The sequence below is a fragment of the Molothrus aeneus genome, chromosome 12 (assembly GCF_037042795.1).
Source record: "Molothrus aeneus isolate 106 chromosome 12, BPBGC_Maene_1.0, whole genome shotgun sequence".
Lineage (NCBI taxonomy): Eukaryota > Metazoa > Chordata > Aves > Passeriformes > Icteridae > Molothrus > Molothrus aeneus.
In genome coordinates, this window is record NC_089657.1 from 14426844 (window position 1) to 14448925 (window position 22082).

At 50.4% G+C, this 22082-nt stretch overlaps 2 protein-coding genes across 2 annotated transcripts; one reads left to right on the forward strand and one right to left on the reverse strand.

The window, feature by feature from the left end:
* Positions 1–612: 612 nt before the first annotated feature.
* On the reverse strand, positions 613–15650 carry RBM5 (RNA binding motif protein 5). Its single transcript, XM_066558402.1, has 24 exons — positions 15525–15650; positions 14966–15410; positions 14614–14769; positions 12612–12681; positions 12063–12136; positions 9673–9756; positions 9187–9247; positions 8964–9029; positions 8659–8819; positions 7542–7639; positions 6978–7065; positions 6672–6749; positions 6506–6578; positions 5904–5989; positions 5510–5588; positions 5170–5261; positions 4462–4626; positions 3852–3998; positions 3701–3772; positions 2796–2975; positions 2510–2584; positions 1967–2064; positions 1751–1880; positions 613–1232 (listed from the first exon to the last, which is right to left on the reverse strand). Exons 1-24 carry the CDS (start codon positions 15539–15541, stop codon positions 1107–1109), a joined length of 2721 nt encoding a protein of 906 aa, XP_066414499.1. The 5' UTR covers positions 15542–15650; the 3' UTR covers positions 613–1106.
* Positions 15651–17869: 2219 nt separating this feature from the next.
* Positions 17870–21657, forward strand: PARP3 (poly(ADP-ribose) polymerase family member 3). Its single transcript, XM_066558172.1, has 10 exons — positions 17870–18052; positions 18250–18375; positions 18780–18971; positions 19320–19455; positions 19691–19917; positions 20057–20206; positions 20356–20433; positions 20675–20852; positions 21067–21213; positions 21327–21657. Exons 1-10 carry the CDS (start codon positions 17870–17872, stop codon positions 21494–21496), a joined length of 1587 nt encoding a protein of 528 aa, XP_066414269.1. The 3' UTR covers positions 21497–21657.
* Positions 21658–22082: the final 425 nt, after the last annotated feature.

Here is a 22082-nt window from a genome sequence, read left to right on the forward strand (position 1 = left end):
GGCTCAGCTTTGTGTGGAGACTGAGCAAGACCCACAGCCAACAGCATCAGCAAAGGCAGAGCTCAGGGCTGAGAGGGGCTCTGATTATCCTGGCTCTTGTGAACAGGAGTGTGAACAAGGCACAGCACAGCAGAGAACAGAAAGGCAGTAACGGGACAGCTGCAGGACACCTCTGGGGAACCTCATCCTCCCATCACTGGGCCTGCAGCTCCCCCAGAGTATCGAGGCAGCCCAGAAGCCGAGGTGGAGGACACAAATCTTTCCAGAGGTGCCACACATGTCACCCCCCTCCCTGCCCACCAAAGAGCCAGCAGGTAACACCCAGGGCTCTGGGCAAGTGCAGACACTGCTGCTGCACCTCTCCTGCTCCTACAGTGATGGTAAGAAGGGCTACAGAGAGATCTGATGCTCCACCAGCCACCATCCAGGCTGGAGCTGTAAGAAAGATGCTGAGAACAAGGCACAGCACAGGGATGAAAGGAGGGAGGCGAGTGGAGAGCTGCATGGAACAGAGACTCCAGGATGAAGTCTCATCAAGGAAGAAGCAGAATGACAGAAAGGACAAGTAGCATTGGCAACTTAATTCTTCATTCACCCACCGAGAAACAGAAATAGGATAATTTTTGGATGTATTTCATTTGGAAATGAGCCAAATTGGCAACTAGAATCAAAGTCTTCAAAAAGTCTATACAAAGATGTATCATACAAAATGTACAGGAAAATTCTCCAAAAAAACACAGACAGACAATACAACAAAAGGAGAGCAGAGACAGTTTGAAAGCACAGCTAACAGGTCCTGCTGCTGCTCCAGGGGGCAGGAGCGGCACCTGGACAACATGCTAGAACACAGAATACATTACACTATATACACGACCATATAAAGATCAGCCATCCCCTTTGGTCTAACCAGGAGCTCTCCAGCATGAAGCTGAGTCAGTTCAAACAATCTGCTCATGGAAGTGTTTGTTACATGCTGAGCAGGGAACAACGTCCAAGGGAATGAAATGGTCAACTCTAAACCAAAGCCAGGATACAGCCAGGTCACCAAGGCTATGGAGTTTAACAGTCAGTTCTTGCTAACAAGAAGTGCTTTGCAGGCAGAGGGGTCACTCCATCTCCGTGAAGCGAGCGAACATGGCTTTCCTCACTGCGTCTTTGTACGAATCTGCCGTGGAGACGCCGTAGGAGCTGCCCTTGGCTCCCAAGCCAGCTCCTCTCATTCGTACCTGGGCCTGCAAGGGAAGGGACATACTTCAGCTCTGCAGTGAGTGGCCAAACCACCATGAGGGCACCACCAAAAATCCCATCAACCCACCCAGCTTCCCAAGCCTCCCTGGGGATCTCTACAGCCATAAATACCACCATGGACACCAAGAGACTGGAGCACACGTAATACCCCATACCTCACACTACTCTGGCCCCAGTCCAACTGCGCAGATCAGCTCCTAACAGCACAAGCTGGAGCACAGGCAAAGCCAGGAAAGGCAATAACTGGAGGGAGGGTAGCCCCTCCTGGTGTACTGGGGCCACAGTGCCTCAGGAGTCAAATGCCAAAGGGAGGAAGGCACAGCCTTGCCTCTGCTTCAGCATCTGATGGCACAAACATGAGCAGGAGCTAACATAAATAGAGGCAGCTTTGCAGTGGCTGGTAGTTTATTCCTTCAGTTTTTCAGCAGTAAGTGCTTCTGGTTAAACAAGAAAAAAAACAAAGGCACCAAACCTCCTCAAGGAGACATCCCTCTTTACTTACCTCAATGGGTGCTGTGATGCCCTGGCATTTTCTTCCCAAGCCTGAACCTTCCCTCCAGCCCATGGCCTGCAGCATCTTGTTCCCGATATTACTGTTGTCAAGGCCATCTTTGGTGGGCTGCTCGTAATTCCTGCAGGAAGAAGAGAAGAGTTAACAAGCCACCCCCACTGCTCATGCTGCACTGAGGCAGTTGCTGAGGAGCTCTCAGATACGTACACTGTGCCTGCATCGTAGACCTTCTTGCGCTTGGGCTCCGGCGGCTCGGGGATGCCGTACTTTTCCCGCCTCTCAGCTGCTCTGTCTCTGTATTTCATCTACACAAAGCAACTACAGTTAGCATGGATTTCAAGACACTTTTGTTCAGCTTTGAGCTATGGGAGTGAGATGAATGCCCGCTAATACAGAATGCTGTAGACTGCAGCCCACTAATTCTAGCACCACCAACGGCAGAGCCCAAGACCCAAGTCCCCAGAGCACCATCTGAACCAGCACTGGGGCAGGAAGAGACTTGCAGGTTTCTAGTCCCAGTTTGGCAGCCCTGAGCTAGAGTGGCTCATGGAATGAGCCTTCCATGCTAAGCCAGATCTGTGGGACACAGGACACTTCTCTCCATCTAACAGGGCAGCTCTGAACCTTGACTGGAAAAGGGGTTGGCTTAAAAGGATTATCTCAAGTGACGTGTGTCAGGATAAGGAGAGCTCAACAGATCACCTGCACAGGTTTTCCAGTAGCTACTCATCTGCTCATCTCAACACTGACCTCTCTCTCACGCAGCTCCAAGGCTTCAAGTTCCTGCTCGGAAAGCTTTGATCTCCTGTAGATATCCATGTTTTGCTGAAACAAGAAGAGAGATTCACTTTAACAACATGAAATGCACAACAGTTCTTCTTAAATGAAGTAGCTGACTTTTGGGAGAGCAAAAATCCACCTGCAGATTTTTGTTTTAAGAAAAACAGTTTTCCAAACAGCAACATGCCTCGTGGTTTTGGTTTACACACCGACTTATGACAACCCCAGTGTTTTCCTCACTACATAGTGTAACTACCTTGTGCAAGTCAGACAGCTGCTGGTGACGAATCAGAGCATCTTTGTTTGGGAACTGCCTTCTACACAGCAGACAAGCCATCTTCTTCCAGTCAGTCAGCTTTTCCTCCTCGTTCTCCATTCTTTCCAGCAAGTCCTCATCATTATCGCTGTCACCACTGTAGGCAGCCACAAGGCCACGCTGAAAAGCAAAGGCAGCATTAGGGGAGTGCAACAGTGCCACAGTTCAGAGAGCACAGAGGGAACAAAGGTTGCAGATGTGTATTACACGAGGAACAGCATGCTCCCATTACTAAGGATGAAATCACAGAATACCTGAGGTTGGAGAGGAGCACTGGAGGTCGTCCAGTCCAGCCCTCCTGATTAAGCAAGGTCCGCCCCCAGCACATACTGCTTGGGACTGTGTCCTGATAACCTCTGAGCATCTCTAGGAAAGGAGACTCCAGAGTCTCTCTAGGAAACCTTCCAGTGCTAGCTCTTTTTCTCATGTTCCCCTGGGTCAGGGATTCCTAAGGGCTGGCCTTGGCAGTGAAGACTGAAAGAAAGGCGTTAAGTTGTTCAGCCTTCTCTGCCACCTCTGTTGCAGGGTCCCTCTCCCATTAAGTACTGGGCCCACACTTTGAAGTATTGCAACTCAAAAGAAGTACATACCACAGCAGCTGCAAGACAGTTCCCATTAGCCAAACAATACTTCTAAGTACAGCCTACATAGAAGCCAGAAGCCTCAAAACCCCAACTGAGCTCAAGGCTAAGAAGAATCACAGCTGTCCTCAGTGTATCTCAGTCACCCAACCTATTGCACTTGCACCACATCGCTGCAATCATCAGCACCACTTTTTACAGGAAATGCCATGGAAATCCAGGTTTGAAAGCAAGTCTTGGCTCTAGCTCCTCTACCATACTCACCTTTAGTGGATTTTCATCATCTCCATTTTTCAACACCTCTGGCAAGATCTGCTGTCGCTCAGACAGAGCTCCCTGGATGAGACAAGAATGCCATGAGCACAGAGCTCTCTGTCACAGGAACCCCACCACACACCACTGCTGGCACCTTCACCTTTTTCTCAAAGAGGGCAAAGCCTGCATCTGCAGCTGCTGACTCCTTCCGCTCCTCCTCCCTGGTACTCAGTGGCTGGAAGCTGTTCTTGAAGTTCTCTTTCTGCTTGTTCAAACTCTTTGCCCAGCGCTCCATGTCTTTAGCAATCTGAAATGCAGAGTGGTATGCTCACACAGCCCCTCTCAAAGCTATCAATCTCTTATGACACCCATTCAATCTCACACGCAGTTTCAGAACAAGTCAACCCACTACCTTTTATTTTTAAACCACAGAACACTGGATGCAGTGCAGGTGTTTCCCTGTATACAGCGTTCAAAGATAACACAGCTTGCTGCTTTTACTGTACAAACCCTTCTTATCAAGCTAATCCTCTATGTGATGGCTCAGTTATACTCCCACTGATCCTGGCAGGATTCCATAAGCACTCCTCCTATGCAGAGCTTATTTCTGCACTGAAGCCTTGCCAACTCCACCTCTCCTCAGCCCCCCAGAGTGCCTGCAAATTGAAGGCATGCACCCCACTGAATAACCTAGGATTTCCTTTCTCATGAGAAAAGAGACATATCCCATTCCACAGAGAAGACTTTATTCCCAGTTATGATCCCATTACCTGTTGGGCTGTTTTACTTTTAGGCTTCTCTTTCTTCTCTTTCACTTCTTTGGTGGTGGTTGTGGTAGCTGTCTGTTGGTACGTGACACCTTCTGCTGCAGGCATGTAGGTCTCTTTTTCGCCATCCCAGTACAGGTACTGCTGGGTTAAGGCATTGTAGTAATACTGCCAGAGGGAAGGAGAAGCAGACAGTTAAACATCTCACACAAGCTCAGTGTCCACGGGAAAACCCAAACAAGCTGATTCACACTACTGCACCACATGGGAAGGCGTTTTGTAGAGTCCAAACAAGTTTTGCAGACTCCACAGAGGAGTCGAAAGGCAGGAAGTGGCTGAAGCCTCTGTCCCCAAATACAGGTGGTTCTGCCCAAAAGCACTATGGAGAATCTTTTGCTTCTCCCAAGAGATGACCCACCAGAGCCCAGAGCTGGGTGCACTTTGCTGGGCACTCCGCAACGAAATAGCTCAGTTGCAGTGGCTGTGACAAGTGCTAATCCTATATGGGCCAAATGTGGAGGAAAATTAAGGAAAAGGAGAGAAAAATGCAGGGCTATACCAGAGGGAAATCAAATCCCAGCCCTATACACACTGCTGAGAGTTATCTGCAACATTTGGTATGTTGTGCACTTCAAATTTCACTCACATGATGAGAGATAGGAAACTAATGGACCTTAACAGTTAAGACATGTGGGAAGAACTTGTGTTTACCTGGGAATTAGGATCATAGTAGAGCCCTGTTATAGGATCATAATAATATCCTGAAGATTCATCATATTGGTAGGTGGAAGTATCAGGGACAGCTGTAAAAAAATTAAAGCGTGGGACATGGTCGTTCCAGACGAATTCAGACAGGTATCTTTCTACATTTCAGGTAAAATTCGGAGATTATAGCAGCCACAACGGCAGACACGTCTGTAAAGGGCTCATGCAGCCAACGCTCTCCAGGGGCAGCTTCACCATGACAGGGTGATGGAGCACTTGGCCAAAGCTGAGCTTTACTGCTACAGTGACAGAAACCTGTCCCCAAGAGCAGCTCCCGAGCACTTACCGTACTTGGTTCCAGGCACTACGCCAGTTGGAGGAGCTGCCTGTGCCTGAGTGCTAGTGGTAGGTGGTGCTGATTGTGTCTGAAAAAAACCCAAACCATAAACCTCAATTAGAAAATCTGTCACCAAGAAAACAAGGACAGCAAGCCAAGGCGTGAGCAGCACACCCTACGCGTACGACAGCTAACTCCTCCTCACCAGCATGCTTGGCACTCACCTTTAGCAAAGAACAAAACCATCCCAGAGAAGAAATGGCAGGTGACCTATGACCACAAGCACTGTGACTAACCCACGGACACTCAGCTTTGCTGTACCACCCACTTAAAAAATCAAAGGCTACAGCTAAGCCACATATGCCAGGCTTTGAAAGCAAGGACTCATCAGTGCTGTAATTACCGGAGAGTCAGGTGAGTTTGTCTGCTGATTATACAGCTGAGGACTCTGGGACACGACTGCAGCTGTTGTTGTAGTGACTGGAGCTCCTGCCAAAAGAGAGCAGCAATTCATAAGCAAACTAATTTATAAAACTACTGCATCCTAGGGCTAAAATTACTTTGTTTATAGTTTCAGCTACTAATTCCAGCTCCAGCAGCCAAACAAGGCAATAAACGTTCTAAAGGAGATAGATACACAGTGGGTATCTTCTACCCAGACAAGGAATAGTTTCCTTTTCAGGAGGAAACATTCTGCTCCCAAAGTCAGCAATTCCTGGCCTCTACAGCTCTTAGTGCTGAACATTTGCTAGAGCTGCTTACACTGATAGCATAAGTTCAAGGCCTTTGTCAATAGTCTGAAACTAAGGCTTCTCTCTCATCTTGCATGAGAGGTTCCACTTCAACAAATCTGTTACAGCTCTCTAGTAATGCATCCTCATTCAAACATCCTGAGAGCAAAATGAGCCAAGTCGTCTTCTGCACAGCAAAACAACAATAATAGGCAAAATACTACTGCAAAATTTTAATTACAAACAACTGATTCTAAGATGCTGGAAGCACTACCTGATATGGTAGCTGTGTCTGTGTCCAACACCCCTCCTTGATTTTGGTAGTACTGCTGATAATCCTGGGAATACTGCAAAGGGAAATGAATGACAACACAAGGTGAATAATCTGCATACCCGAATTATGACAACCTACTGCTTATAACACCATCTCTACTACTAACCTGAGCATACTGTGAGTATCCATCCTGTCCTGACTGGAGATAGCTGTAGTCAACGGTGCTGCCCTCTCCAGTCTGTGGCTGAAATTTAAGAAGATAATAGTTGTCAGGGATGGGTAAACAACTTTATTAAATAATTTCATGCACCCTAGTGCCTAGGCTCCAAACTGATTGCGTGCAGACCAGATCTGTCATGGCTGAATCTGCCATCAAACAATTAACCAAGCAGGTGGCCAGCAGGGCAATTACACGGTCTGCATTTTAATTTTCAGGAAAGCAGGACAATGAGTAACAGTCTCCAAATCATACCTGAGTGGATGACCACTGAGCTGCAGCAATGGCTGTACTTGCCACAGAGAAGGCGCTGACTCTGTTACCGTCTGGGAGAAGCAGGTCTCTGCAATCACAAAAATCAGGCACTTGACTAAGTACTGCTTTTACTGAAGTGTCTCCCTATGCAAGGAGGTGGAGTCTGCCCTCACACATGGATTCCTTGGCAGTTAAAACATTCGGAATGTTTTATAACTTGAGCCAAAACATTGCTTGGCAAGTAAAGGAACTTCAGGTTCATTGCTGTAGAGTCAGTAACAAGTCAGAAGGTCTCCAAGGAAACAAAAGTGCTGTGCACACAAACAGTTACAGTGTTATCTTCAGAGGATGGAAGGAACACTGCTCTGACTCTCCTGGTACATAGTGAAGAGCAGGATGCATGCAACACAAGTGACTTATGGGAAGCAAAACTTTGGAGTTAGAATACACTTAATAAAAGCATGGGTGACAAGAAGAAACTGTCCAATATAAAGGGAAGGGGTGGGTATGTAAATAAAAAAAAAAAGCAAAAACCAAAATGCAACTGACTGCTATCACACTCACTTTCTGGCACTCTTTGCAAAGTCAACACCAATTGTTTTGCCATCAATTTTTAGCGGCGGCTGAAGACTTTGTAAAATCTGTAGCAGTTGAGAAGCATCCTACAACAAAAAATACTCATTATTATGAAGGGCAGTTTACTGAGGGGGATCGAGAAGTCCCCCAAACTCCACCTTTTCATGTAGAGCCACTGAAAAGAGCTATAAATGTAAAAACCCCTCCATCTCCTCACATTACACACATGCAGAAGAGCACAGAGAGACCCCTGTTAGCCCATGTGAAAATACTGAGCCTTTCCCTGGGTCAGTATTAAATATGTTCCAGAAGCTTAGGTTCATCAAGACACAAACTACTCTGAATGGGACAACAGCAAAAACTGAGATTAGGCACCTGTTTTAATCCAACCACCTTTCCTCTGATTAAAGCAGGTGCAAACAGATCACACTGCTGCTCAAGTTTGATATACAGACTCAATGAATCATTGAGGTTGGAAAGGACCTTTAAAATCATCAAGTCCAATGGTTAACCCAGCCACCACTATGTCACATCCCTCAGAGTCACATCCAGGAACAGAGATTGACTGCCCTTAATAGATCCCATACCAGATATGACCTCCCTGAAACTTAGGAGGCTTTTCTCTTACCTCTGCAATTTCCTGTGTTTCAATCTATGGCTGCTCCCTATTGCCCTATCCTATGTATCCTTGAGAATGTTTCTGCTGTCCTTACACCCTCCCACTGGATGTTGCTAAGAAGAGCAACATCTGCCTCCTCCTCTCTTCTCAAGGTGGAAGAAGCCTAACTCTGTGCACCTGTTCCTACACTGTATGCCCCAGATCTTAGAATCTGTCAACAAAGTATGATCCCACACCAGTACTTCTGCAAAGCATGAAGGCTGCAATCCAGAACAGAACTCTGCTACCAAAATAGACTTTCAACGTGCTCCCAACATCCCACCACCTTTCAAACTGCAGCTACATATTATCAGCTTTGACACACTGCATCCATCAACACTCCTTGAAGGGGGACAGTCCTTCAGACAGCTCAGGGCTCTAAATGCTGCAAGGGAGAGAAGGAGGTTAACCAGCTGTTTCTCTCCAGAACACCAGTAAAGTCCTCACCATGGCAGAAGACAGCTGCACAAACGCAAAGCCTCTGTTCTGCTGAGTCTGCTTGTCTTTGATGAGACGAATATTATTGACTGCCAGAGATGCATACGGAGACAAGGCAGTCATGATGGATTCCACCACCGTGTGAGGAGCAATGTTTCGAAGAATGATGGCTGAGGAGAAAAGGATGACATTAGCAGTGCACACCATGGCTCTGCAGTGTTTCAAGTCCTTCAGCTGGCAGGCTGAGGTACAGAAAGGATTTTTAGCATGCGTGTTTACATTTCACATTCTAGAGTAAGTCAAAGATCACTTACTATCACAGTAATAATCCACAGACTGAACGGCTTCTGCTGCCCCAGGTGGTACCTCCTGTTCTGAATCTTTGCATGAAGAGAAAATATTTCAGTCAGGACATGGTTCATTCACTTCAAGCTCAGCATTTCATAAGCCAGTCTAGAACCTACACAGAACTCTGGTTCCTACATAGGCCAGAGAGTTTCCCACAAACTGAACATGAAAGAGATGATGGTAACGTACCAAATTTGTCCGCTCCACAGCGGAAGCATTTGAGCCTCCTTCTGAAGTTGTAAAGGCAGCACTGTGACAAACAAGAGAAGCCCAGTAAGAACTTGGTTAATTTTAGTAATGCTGCATTTGCTGTACACTAACAAAACCCAGTCAGTCACATAAAGTAACACAACAAAGCTAAACCCACCAGAATAATCCAGAACATCAAAAGCCACCCTTACCTGCACCACAGCTGCTTTCCAGAACATCCCAGCTACTTTCTCCCTAGTCATCCCAAATTAGTTATTTTAACTGAGTAGTCTTTGGCTTACAATCCCAAGTGTAGTCACAACATAGTCACTAAAAGCAGTGTTAGAAGGGAACACATGGTGGGGAATAATTTAACTTTATGGGGAGCAGGAGCAGGTTTGATTTAGGTGTCACTTTCTTTAAACCACTGAGCAAGCAGTGAGCTCTAGAGCAAGAGAAACTCTCACACAGGAACATGTGTTGTACCTTGTTGCAGAGCCAATCCTCAAATTTAGGCCTTGGGTTGCTGTAGTGCATTGCAATCTGCTTCCCTTGGATCACCAGCTTTTTCTGCAAAAAAAGTAGTTTCAATTATTCCTGTATCAAGACACACATGTCCATTTTCCCATGGCAGAGCACCCTTCGGAGGAATCAGTGCTCCTGAATTAAATGGACAACATATGGGGAGGATGTGGAGGACAACCACCGCCACCTACACCCTGCCCATCCAATCCTGCAGAGAGGAGGACGAGGGCAGTAAGAGAATGGGATGTGGAGCAAAGATAAACAGAATCAGGGAGTGTAGAAAAAGCTGCCAAACACTAAACGCTGACATGGAACCAGAAAGTGTCTCGAAGGAGACAGAGTCCTAATCTGCTGCATTCAGATTAACACATTTTTAGGAGTCTCTTTGCCCCCACATTTCTATTCACTTCTGGTATAGCAATGAGAGACTTTTTAAACATGTCCTTAGGTGACTGCTTCACTTCATCCCCTACTCCAAACACCCCAGACCTTTTAACCACATTTGGATTTACTTTTCCAAGCACACTTCAGAAGTGTCCCCTTGAAAATACAGTAATTCCTCCCAAAGGGACCCTGCTTAGACTTCTTGAAGGCTGGATTACAAGTGCCATCAACTGAAACATAACTCAAGAGTGGTTTCATTTGACTACTGCATCAGTTCAATTGGAAGCCTGCACAAGAGGTTTGTGTTCTTCATTCAGGCAAGAGCTCTCCAAAATGAGTAACTAGATTGCACGTGAAGCTTCTCCAAGGGTAGGAAAAGTTCATAATGCTTTCAGCATGTCCTCTCACTCTGACTTCAGAGGAGTCAGGAATTTACAGCTATTAAGAAGCCTTGACTCTCAGCCTCACGCTTTGCCAAGCGTGGGTATGCAGAATGACCTTTCAAAATATGGCTCTCAACATATTTTGGTCAAACAGGTGGAAGCACATGTGAGGAAGTGCATATTAGAGGCCACACCCCAGACACTGCAACGGCAGAACCATTTTTATAGCAGGTTGGCTTTCTGCAGAGTATCAGTGTCAGGACCAGTGGCTTTTCTGATAACAGGGTCTGACACAGATCTAGCACGTAGCATGAATAAGGCTCTCACATTCTGCACGACTGAACAGGGCAAAGCCATTGCTCCTACCGGCAGGAGGGAGGGTTGGAGGGCCCAGCACTCACTGGATGTGCACACATAGAAACAAGGCTGCTGGCATAGTTGCAATACATCGTTCTGTCATCTAACAGGCAGCAACCCAGCTGCTGGGGACAGGCTATGTTTTCCCTACTACTAAGGTGGTTGCTTACTGGAGTGAATTTGAGTATATTTCAATAAATTATGCATCAGTACAGCTTTGTATATATTAAAAAAATAATTTCTGAAAATATGCCTAGCATTAATTTCTTGGTATTGGCCTTTCCCCTGTAGCCATCTGCCCTACTGAGCAGCGTGTCAGAAAACAGAATTTGAAAGCTGCTCTCTGGCTGGGGATCTCACCCATAGTGTGGGACATATGAAACACTATTCCAGCACAAGGCATAGACAACTTCCATCTGCTGGAACTGCCATGAATCCCATGATGGTGCCATTTCTTTATTGTAACATCAACAGAGCAGAAAACCAGTCAATGTTGTCATAGGACTGCTGAATCAAATATTCAGGTGCAAGAAAAAAAAAATCTGTGATATGACACTTTGCTCGCTTTGAGAGTATTTCTAAGTTCTTTTCTTAAAATAGGTTAGGAATACTCAGAAAAGTAGCGAAAGCAAGTGAAACTGTTTGCAGTGCTACAGGAAAATCTCACAGGAAAACAAACAAGAGGATTTAACTGCATTTTGGCTCCTTATCAAGTCATAGTAACAAAAAAGCCAAAATACCGAGCCTAACAGATGTGAGATCTCACTGTCTGCCTAATTTAGTTAAAATGAATATGCTTTTTTCTCTAGAAGAGCCAGTTCCCCTCTTTAACTGGGGTAACAGATTATTGCCAAGAACTGACACTTCTCTTTCAGGGTTAATACCAATGCAACACAGAGATGTGGTGCTTTCTCTGACAACAGAGAAGGAAACATCAAGTGGAAATAAGCTAGGATGTTTTAATGAATACTAGCCAAATCTTCATAAGCCAATTAAATGGAAACCAAGTCATTTAATACAATGGCACCTTTTACCAAAGTAAAACTTTCTCTCCTAATTTTATCTTCTATATTACAAATTTTAATATATACAAAGCTTTTATTCTTTAAATCACTGTTATGGAACAAACCACTCCTTCCACCTCTATTTTTTCCTTTTTTTTTTCTCATTAAACTGTACAGACTTGTTCCATTTTCAGGAATATCTAGACTTGGTGAGTGAAGCAACCTGATTGGCTTCCATCCAGCTGGTAGCATCTTGAAAGTGATAAAACTCCACGAAGGCGAAACCACGGCTTACACCTAGAGACAGCATTCAGATATAGACGGGATACTTGTGTTAGTCAGTTCCTTTAAAACAGGTGAATCTCTCTCCAACTGCTTCATTACTTCATGACAAAGCAGCTTTACAAATGCGACGTCAACTGCTGGGATCTGCTCGTTATTTTGCCATGGCAAGGAACCAAGCTGCCTTAACTGGCTACATTCACTCCATCTGAATCCATGTTTAAGGGTAACCATGCAACACACTACATACTATTAAATGGGTTTACACTATTATTACTTACCAATACCTGTTAACAAAACCCCCTGTAGACAGACTTCTTTTAACATGTTGACCAGCTATCTAAGTCTTCCAAAAAGCCACATTCCTTAGCCATGGCAAACCTTTTTTTTTTTTTTATTGCATGTGCTTGCAGTTTGGGGACAATTCTGGATACTCTTTTGGGCTGGGGAAGAGGAAGGTGATGTCAAAAACTGGATTAAGAGCTCTCACCTGTCTTTCTCTTCATCAGCCTCACGTCTGCAGGCTGAGGACCTTCAAAGGACTCAATAAGCTCACGAATCTGCAGGAGATTTTGATCCAACAGTTAAAATTTTCATAGCTTGGCAGACAGAAGTCACAGAAACCACCTACCTTGCAGTACCATGAAAGAGATACACAAAACAATGTTTTTAACACTATCTCAAAGACAAAGACGACATTTACTGAGAACCCAACAGTGGACTGATGAGCATCCAAGTCCATAACTGTAATCCTCACTCAGGACACTGAATCATCTAGAACCTGAATCCCTACGACTGTGCGTTCTCAGATTATTGGTCAGTGTTCTCAATATTTGGTCATATATCTTTGCCATATATATATATATATATATATATATATAGATACACATGGCAAAGACTGTGCATAATCCCACGATTTTAAGAAGAACACTGCTGGTATCCCTTTGCTCCTAGCAATGAAAAACAAGAAGCCTGCACTGCGAGGCTCCATGATGAATGTATTCCTAAACCTTGTGCTAAAGATCTCATCCTCTAGCTGACTCCCACTGGTTTTTCAGGATAAAGTAGATTTGTGAAGAATGTGCCATCAAAGAAAAAGCTAAAGAAATGTCAGTTCTTGCAGTGTAACAAAGCTGCTTTGGCACAGACAGCCTCAGCCACTGTGCAGAGGCATGGACGAAAAACAAACACTAACAAATTTTTAAAATCTAGAGCAGAAGACACAAGGTTTTTCAGCAGCTTTCACAGAATTCAAACTACATTACATACAAAAGGGCTGCTCAGCAGAATCAAGCTTATCTAAAGCTGCCCATTTTTATGCTGACTGGAAATAATATCAGATATGCAAATGATTTTTTCTTATGAAAAATATATTAAAAAAAATTGTGTACACAACCAGAAGTAATGTTAACTTAAGAATTCAACTCTACGTTCCAAGATGCATTGTGTACACTCTGAGTCCAGAATTAAACGTTCCTATAAATTATGTTACCGTTATTGCACAACTGTAGAGCTACACCATTATCTCAGAAACAAGAACTGTTCTAAAGTGTTCTGTGTAATGTCTGACTGGGCTGTCTCGTTTGTATGCAAGAACCTACACCTGATTTCAAACACTCATGAAAATGTTAGAGCACTATATGGTGATCAGGACCCCTCAATATGAGGAGAGTAACAAGTAATCAACGAAAAAAATCTCCATTGTAGAAATGGCGCAAATGTATTCTCTGTGTTAGCAATTAAGGCATATACACATCGAAGGCAGAGGCGGAGTCCTGACTGAAAACAAACTGGGATAGCTCAGCTTTTACCCCTCAAATAACACTGGAGGGCTTATAGCTTGGTAACCAAAATAACCCAGTAAGGAAAAAAAACCGCTAAAAAGTTACCATAGATGAGAAAACCTTAAAGCTTCAACATCTTTTTAATAAATACGTCAGACAAGCAAGCACCAAGCTCGTTAGTACTTGCTCCCTCAGCTCGGCAGCAGCCATTTTGACTCCCACAGCTGTGCCCACACAAAGCTGCTTTGTGCGGGGCTGTGCTCGGCTAAGGAGCTCGGTGACTGTGTGTGACCCCATCGGTCACAAGTTCTGGCCTTGATAAAGAGCAGAAAAACTGGTGATTGCCACTTCTTTGTCTCTGTCCCCCTCCCCCCTCCCTGCAGTGGAACGAAGCAGCAAAAAAAATCTGCCTCTTCCCTCCCATACAGAAAAGCAGCAAAGAGCAGATAGTTTAAAATCCACTCTTAGGGCAAGCATCCGTGAAAAAACGAGTATTCACAGCTCGTTCCGTCTGAAAGGGACTGTTTAACATTGAACTGACCTCTATTACTTAACACTGGGAGTTTAAATGCTTTCAGGACTCAAAATGGCAGCGCGACAGCGCTGGAGACGGGCCACCATGATGCAGCGCTCAACAAAATGGCAGCAGCCGCTCCGGCACGGCCCTGCCCGGGGGCAAGGCAAGCACGGCCCTGCCCGGCTACTCACATCGTTCTCCGTGACCGTGATGGGGAGCCCACGCAACATGATGGTCTTGCTTTCTTTTTCATCGTTAATATCATTCCTGTAGTCGTGCTCGCCGTAGTCGCCATCGGAATGGTACCCGTCCTCCGACTTGTCGCTGTTCCTGCGCTCCCGCTCCCTCTGGAAGCCAGCGGCCAGGGTTAGGCACCGCGATCCCTCGCAGTGTCCCCACAGTGCCACACGAACGCACGGTGACACCGACACCGCCCGCCGGCCCGGGGCTGCTCCGCACGGCCCCGGGCAGCGCTCCAGGCTCCAACCCGCTCCCGGTGCCCTCCGCCCCGCAGCGCCGGCCCCGGCCCCCGGCCCCGCTCACCTCGGGGCTATCGTAATCGCGGCTGTCGTAGTCTCTATCATAGTCTCGGCTATCGCGACTGTCGTAGTCTCGGCAATCCCGACTATCGTAGTCCCGGCAATCGTAGTCCCGGCTGTCCCGGCTGTCGTAGTCGCGGCAATCTCGGCTATCGTAGTCTCGGCAATCGCGACTGTCGCGACTGTCGTAGTCTCGGCAGACCCGGCTGTCCCGACTGTCGTAGTCCCGACTGTCGTAGTCGCGGCAGTCTCGGCTATCGCGGCTGTCGTAGTCTCGGCTGTCGTAGTCTCTGCTATCGTAGTCGCGATAGTCATCGTAGCGGTCACCGCGGCGCTCCTCACTGGACCTCTTGTAGTCATCCCTCCGCCGGCTGCGGGACTCCCGCTCGTCGCGGTCCTCCCTCTCCACGATGGAGCCGTAGCGGCCGCTCCGCTCCGTCCGGCTCACCCTGCAGGGCACAGCGGGCCGAGCTCAGAGCGTGAAGCGCCCACCGCGCCCGCCGCGACCCCCACCACTACCCGCCTCCTCCCGTCTCTCCCCTCGCCCTCCCGCCGCCGCTTACCGCTTGTCCGAGCCCATGCCGCCGCCCAGGATCCGCAGGCACCCGGCACAGCACGATCCAGCACCACACACCAAGCACACCCGCACAGTCCCTCTCGCTGCCTTGCCACAAAATGGCGCCTAAGGGACCGCCCGTCTTGTACCCAGCAGCCACCTCGCGCCTCGACTGGAAGCTTCCAATCGGGGCGCAGGCGCAGCGGCCGCGCGGCACGCCGGGAAATGTAGTTTGGGAGGGGCGTTGCCGCCATTAAGGGCCCTGCAGTGCGGCCTCCTCCCCTCATGGGAGCGGGATGCTCCGAGCCCCGTCCAGCCTGACTGGACACTGCCAGGAATGGGGCAGCCGCAACTGCTGTGTAAAACAGGTCCCCGTGCCTCACCACAGTGCATTTCTTCTTCATGTCCCATCCAAAACTGCTGTCAGTTTAAAGCAGTTTCCCTTGTGCTATCACCACGTGCCTCATCCAAAGCCCCTCTCAAGCCGACTTGGAGCCCCTTTGAGGACTGGAAGGGGCTCTTAAGCTCCCTCTGGAGTCATCTCTTCCCCACAGTGAGGAACCCCAGCTCCTACCCCTGTCAACAGCTAAATAGTTGTCATGGCCTATGGTCCCTTTGGGAAGCTCCTGCCTCAGTTCAAAGTGAATAATTTCTGTCCCTAAGGGGGGACATGGGGCTGTACCCCCACCTGCACTGCTTGGGCTCTTATGGACAAGCCCAGGAGCTGCAAAGCCAACAAGACTTTAGCCCCAGCAACGTTGTCCTCACCATATTCCCAGCACCAAGGGCCCCTCTGCCCCCTTCCCATGGCACCAGCACAGTCCCTGCTCCTGCACAGCTGCTCCTCCTGGACCTGGACCTTTCGGAGCACAGCTGGTGCTGGCAGGAGTGGGCAGAGGCTGCTGAGAACCCTCCAAACCACATTCAATGCCGTCAGGTCCTCCTCACTGCCTGACTCTTAGCCCTGAGAGTTTGCTTGGGACCCAATAAAGGATATTTAACACTCAAAATGGTGCCATCTTTATTTTTTCTCAAGACAGTTTTGTTAGTCTCAGAGCATGGCAGAGTGGGGCTGGCTGGAGAGAAGGGTGGGGTCAGGGTCACACCTCATCCACGGACTGCTTGGCAGAGCAGGCAGTGCAGACAGACAGTACAGGCAGTACAGACAAACAGCCATCCAGGCAGGCAGTGTAGGCATTGCAGACAGACAGGCAGTGTAGTCAGTACAGACAGACAGTACAGGCAGCCAGTGCAGGCAGACAGACAATGCAGGCAGTACAGACAAACAGCCAGCCAGGCAGGCAGTGTAGGCATTGCAGACAGACAGGCAGTGTAGTCAGTACAGACAGACAGTACAGGCAGCCAGTGCAGGCAGACAGACAATGCAGGCAGTACAGACAAACAGCCAGCCAGGCAGGCAGTGTAGGCATTGCAGACAGACAGGCAGTGTAGTCAGTACAGACAGACAGTACAGGCAGCCAGTGCAGGCAGACAGACAATGCAGGCACTGCAGGCAGACAGACAGACAGTACAGGCAGTGCAGGCACTGCAGACAGACAGACAGTACAGGCAGTACAAGCAGACAGGCAGTGGAGCCAGCAACAGGCAGCTCTGTCACAGGGTGCATGCGCTGCCTGGAGGCGTCTCAGCTGTTTCCGCTGTCATCCCTGGGTGCTGCCTAAGGAAAAAGTTTCTCCTCTGGGCAGGCTGCCCAGCCAGCCTGAAGGCTCTCGGCCACTCCTCGGCAGGCAGCCCTGGGCAGCAGGAGCAGGTAGGACACAGCCGGTCCCCCTGCCCCCACTGCTGTCCTCCTCAGCTGGGACTGGCAGGGACACAGCACAGAGGGGCTGTTCGAGCCCCCTCCTGCCCAAATCAGAGCATTTCACTGCTCGTGAGAGCAACTGGGGGGATGTATTTTGTGTCTGGTGGTGTGTGGTTGCATTGTTGCATGTCCCCTCTTGCATGTCCCTGGGGGCACAGAGCTGGCCGAGCCCTGGGGACACACTCCTGTGGATTGGGGGTTCCTGGTGAGGGGAGGTGGGGGCACAGCTCCCCTGTGCTCCCCCTCAGCTCTGTGTCTCTGGGCTCTTTCCATTCTGGGTTCCCTCAAGGGCTGAAGGGTGCTGAAAGGCTCTTCCACCCACCCTGAACACAGGGAAAGGATTGTGGCCAGAGGTCCCATCCCCTCCTCCAGCCCTGCTGTGGGCTGAAGCAAAGGGAAAGCAAGGCACAGCCCACTGGACTTTCCCGGAAGGGCAGCATGGCATTTCTCACCTCTCCCTCTGCTGTCTCCAAGGATTTTTCTGGGGGATTAAGGCTGTGTGGACTGGTGACAGCAGGGAGGGCTCAGTCATGGCTTCCAAGCGCCAAGCTTCCTCCTCGAAGCAGCCAGACAGCAGGGAGAAGAAACCGAAAGTGGAAGAGGAGGATGACACCTGGAGCTCCACCTTGGCAACCCTGAAAACTGCTCCCAAGGAGAAGCCGCCCGCCACAATTGATGGGCTGTGCCCCCTGAGCTCAGCACTGGGTGCCCGGGTGAGAGCAGGGCTGAGCTGCTCAGAGGGGCAGGGGTGGGAGGCTTGGGGCAGTCTCAGACCAGCCCCTGCCCCGGTGACACAGGGGCAGCCCCAATTTCCCTTGCAGACCCCGTGTGTTCCCACCAGGACATTTCTGCACCCTCTCCTTCCCCAAACGCTCCCAGGTGCCAGCCCAGGCCATGTCACTTGCTGTAGGTCTATGAGGACTATGACTGCACCCTGAACCAGACCAACATCAGTGTCAACAACAACAAGTTCTACATCCTCCAGCTCCTGGAGCACGATGGTGCCTACAGTGTGTGGAGCCACTGGGGCCGTGTGGTGAGTCCACCCAGGCATCACTCATCCCCTGCACCTCAGATGGCCCCACCTGCTTTCAGAGCCCCAAGAATTGAGGGTGAACCCAGTGGTCCCTGGTCCCAAAGCAAGCACCCAAGTGTCCTGCTATAGCACTTTAATGGGGGGGCTTCAAGGACTTTTCCCCACACAACACAGTCAGCCTGTCTGGGGCATGTGGCACCTGTCCCTGCAGTGAATGTGAGTGTGACAGCCCAGCAAAGAGTCCTGGGGTGTCTTCCTGAGCTGGTGGCTCAGCATATTCCTGCTCACTGCCCTACAGCCTTGTGATCACAGCCCCCCTTGTTCCTGCCTGCCTGCTTCCACTGGCATGGGGCTGGTGGAGCAGGGATGCAGGGGAGGTCCTGACCACTTCTCTCCACTGCCAGGGAGAGCCAGGCCAGTCCAAGCTCATGCCCTGTGCCTCCCTGGAAGCTGCCAAGAAGGACTTTGAGAAGAAGTTTCGAGAGAAGACCAAGAACAGCTGGGCAACAAGGGAGAATTTTGTTGCCCACCCAGGGAAGTACACGCTTATTGAGGTGCAGCCAGGAGCTGGGCAGGAGGTGGAGGCTACACTCAGGGTGAGTACTGAGAGCTTGTCACCATGGTGGGATGGTCCTCATTGCACTCCTGGCCCACTGAACACCACGACATCCAAGAGGGTCAGCGGGATGAGATGGGTTTTGAGGGGGGTCTGGGTGCTTGCTGAAGCAGCTTGCTGGCAGAGACTTGGGGCTAATGGGTTAAAATGGAGTGGGAGGGCATCCTGAATGAGGAACATGGCCTTGTGGGTGGCCATGGAAGTGGAGGCAGCACCTGCCCATTGCTCTGCTGCCCCAGGACCGGGCTCTCCTCACAGAGGTGGGCAGCCCTGGTGCTGTGCTCCCACAGCCCCTTGCAGGCCCACAGCTGATGTGGGGTGTCTGCAGGTGGATGCCGTGGATGGGGACAAGGTGTGCAAGCAGCGGGTGCTGCCCTGCACCTTGGACAGAGCCACACAGGACCTGGTGTCCCTCATCTTCAGCAGTGACATGTTCCGGGATGCCATGCAGACCATGAACATTGGTAGGAGGTGGTGGCTGATGGGTGGCATGGGCTCTGTCTGGGGGTGCAGGTGGGGAGGTGAACGGAGCAGAGGTGCTGGTGGTTTTTAGAGCATCCCCTCTGGTATCCTGGCACCTGATGGGGCTGTGGACACACCATGCTGGCTGCCCACACTTGCCCATGGTGATACTGGAGGTTCTTGGAGGTTGCTGCGGGGCGAGTGGGGTGGATGGGTTCACCTTGTCCTTCCCTGTAGATGTGAAGAAGATGCCTCTGGGGAAGCTGAGCAAGCAGCAGATCGCGAGGGGCTTTGAGGCACTGGAGGAGCTGGAGGCAGCTCTGAGGGAGCAGCCCCCCCAGGCCACCTGCCTGGAGGAACTCTCCTCGCGCTTCTACACCATCATCCCACACAACTTTGGGCGGGCACGGCCGCCCACCATCAACTCCCCTGAGCTGCTGCGTGCCAAGAAGGACATGTTGTTGGTGAGATGCCAGAGCATACAGTGCCTGACATCCCTTCCTGGTGGGGCAGGAGCTGCTGGCAGGAGGCTGGGCTTGCCCCGGTCCCCCAGCACAGTGCCCAGCACTGGTGCTGAGGATGTCCCTGCTCTGTCCCTGACAGGTGCTGGCTGACATTGAGCTTGCACAGAGCCTGCAGGCACAGAAAGAGAAGGAGGAGGAGGAGAAAGAAGTTGCCCATCCACTGGATCAGGATTACGCCCTGCTCTGCTGCCAGCTCTCCCTGCTTGACCCATCTTCCCGGGAATACCAGGTGCTGCTTGTGCCACAGTGTCCCATAATGGGAAACAATTATGTCAGGCCTGTGGGCACCCCAAAGGTTCCTACAGTCCCAGGGGGACCATGGGCATTGCTGAGATAGCTGTCTGGAGTGACACAGCTTTTTTGCCTCCCCCTTGGCAGCTGATCCAGAATTATGTGACGCAGACTGGGCACAAACTCCACATCCTCAACATCTGGCAGGTGGCCCGAGATGGTGAGGTGAGGAGGAGGTGATTCTCCCATGTCACAGTGGGGAAGCCATGGTTGCACTCCAGGATTGCTTTAGGGCTACTCCACCCAGGAGGACATTCAGCCCAGCTGGCCAGGGCCAAACAGGCACCCACTCTCCTGCCCCTCCAGCCAGGCATTGGGGCTGGACTGGGGAGGTGGGTGGCAGTCCTCCACCCCTGTGCACCCATGTGTCCCTCTGTGGACAGCCTTTATGTCTGCATCTCTGCAGGATGAGCGTTTCAAGGCCCACGAGCTGCTGGAGCACCGGCGGCTGCTGTGGCACGGCACCAGCGTGGCGGTGGTGGCGGCCATCCTGAGGAGCGGGCTGCGCATCATGCCCCACTCCGGCGGCCGCGTGGGCAGGGGCATCTACTTTGCCTCTGAGAACAGCAAATCAGCCAGCTATGGTGAGGGTCCTGGGATGGGCTGGGCTGCTTGTGATGCCCACAGGGTCTGTGTGAGCCTGGCTGCCTTTGCATACCCCCTGCCAGGCAGCTGTGGGCTTGCCGAACCCCTTCCCTCCCATGGTGATTGGTCCCTGTGGTCCAGCGTGGCCTGGGCACAACCAGATGGGAGTGCCAGGGGTGGTGCTATCATTCCCATCCCTTTCTCCCATGGCAGTGGGCTGTACATCTAAGAAAGTCGGCATCATGTTCCTGACGGAGGTGGCCCTGGGCAAGCCCTACCGCATCACCCGCGATGACCCCACGCTGTGTGAGCCACCTGCTGGCTATGACAGTGTCCTGGCCTGCGGCCGGACAGAGCCGGGTGAGCTGGGAGCAGGAGGGCTGTGGCAGCTCTGGGGCTGTGCTGCACACAGGGCAGGGGGAAGAGAGGCCAGCTCTCAGGTTTCATGTGGTGCTGGGGTGTCTTTGGCCCAGATCCTGCACAGGATGATGAGGTGCTGCTGGATGGCAAGAAAGTGCTGGTGTGCCAGGGCAAGCCCATCCCCATGCCTGCCTACAAGGACTCCTCCTTCAGCCAGAGCGAGTACCTCATCTACAAGGAAAGCCAGTGCCGGCTCCGCTACCTTGTGCAGCTCCGCTTCTGAGGGTGCCTGGGAGCACCCTGGCCCTGGCCCAGCACCAGGAGGTGACACCCATCAGCCACAGTGATCTGGACTCTCTGGCCACCCCACCTGGGGCTTGGAGAGGGACAGGCTGGCATGGGGACTGAGCTTGCTTTGACTGTCAATAAAAGCACTGTGCCTTGCGCCGGGTGCTGCTCTCGCTTTCCTGCCCAGCAAGGCGGGTGTGCTGTAGGGAAGGGTGTCAGTGGGTCCCTGAAGGGATGGCATGGGTGGCTCTTGAGGGGCTGAAGCCTTCGCATGAAAGCTGGTGTCTTTGAGAGCCAGCTGCTCTCATCACCTTAGCAAGGCACACGGCTCATGCCCACCCTGTGGCATCAGAGCTACAGAGGATGAGCAAGATCTGCTGCCCTGCCTGGGCATGGACGATTTCATCCATCCATCCTGAGGGCGAGTGCCTGCCCTCCCTCTAGTGCCATGCCTCATGCCATGTCTGCTGTCCTGCCCCAGTCTGGCATCCATGACAAGCCCCTCTCTGTGCTAACGTTGCCCCTTGAGCACATGTCCAGGTGCTCAGGCGGCCAGGGAAGGGCAGCTCCCAGCTGTGTTA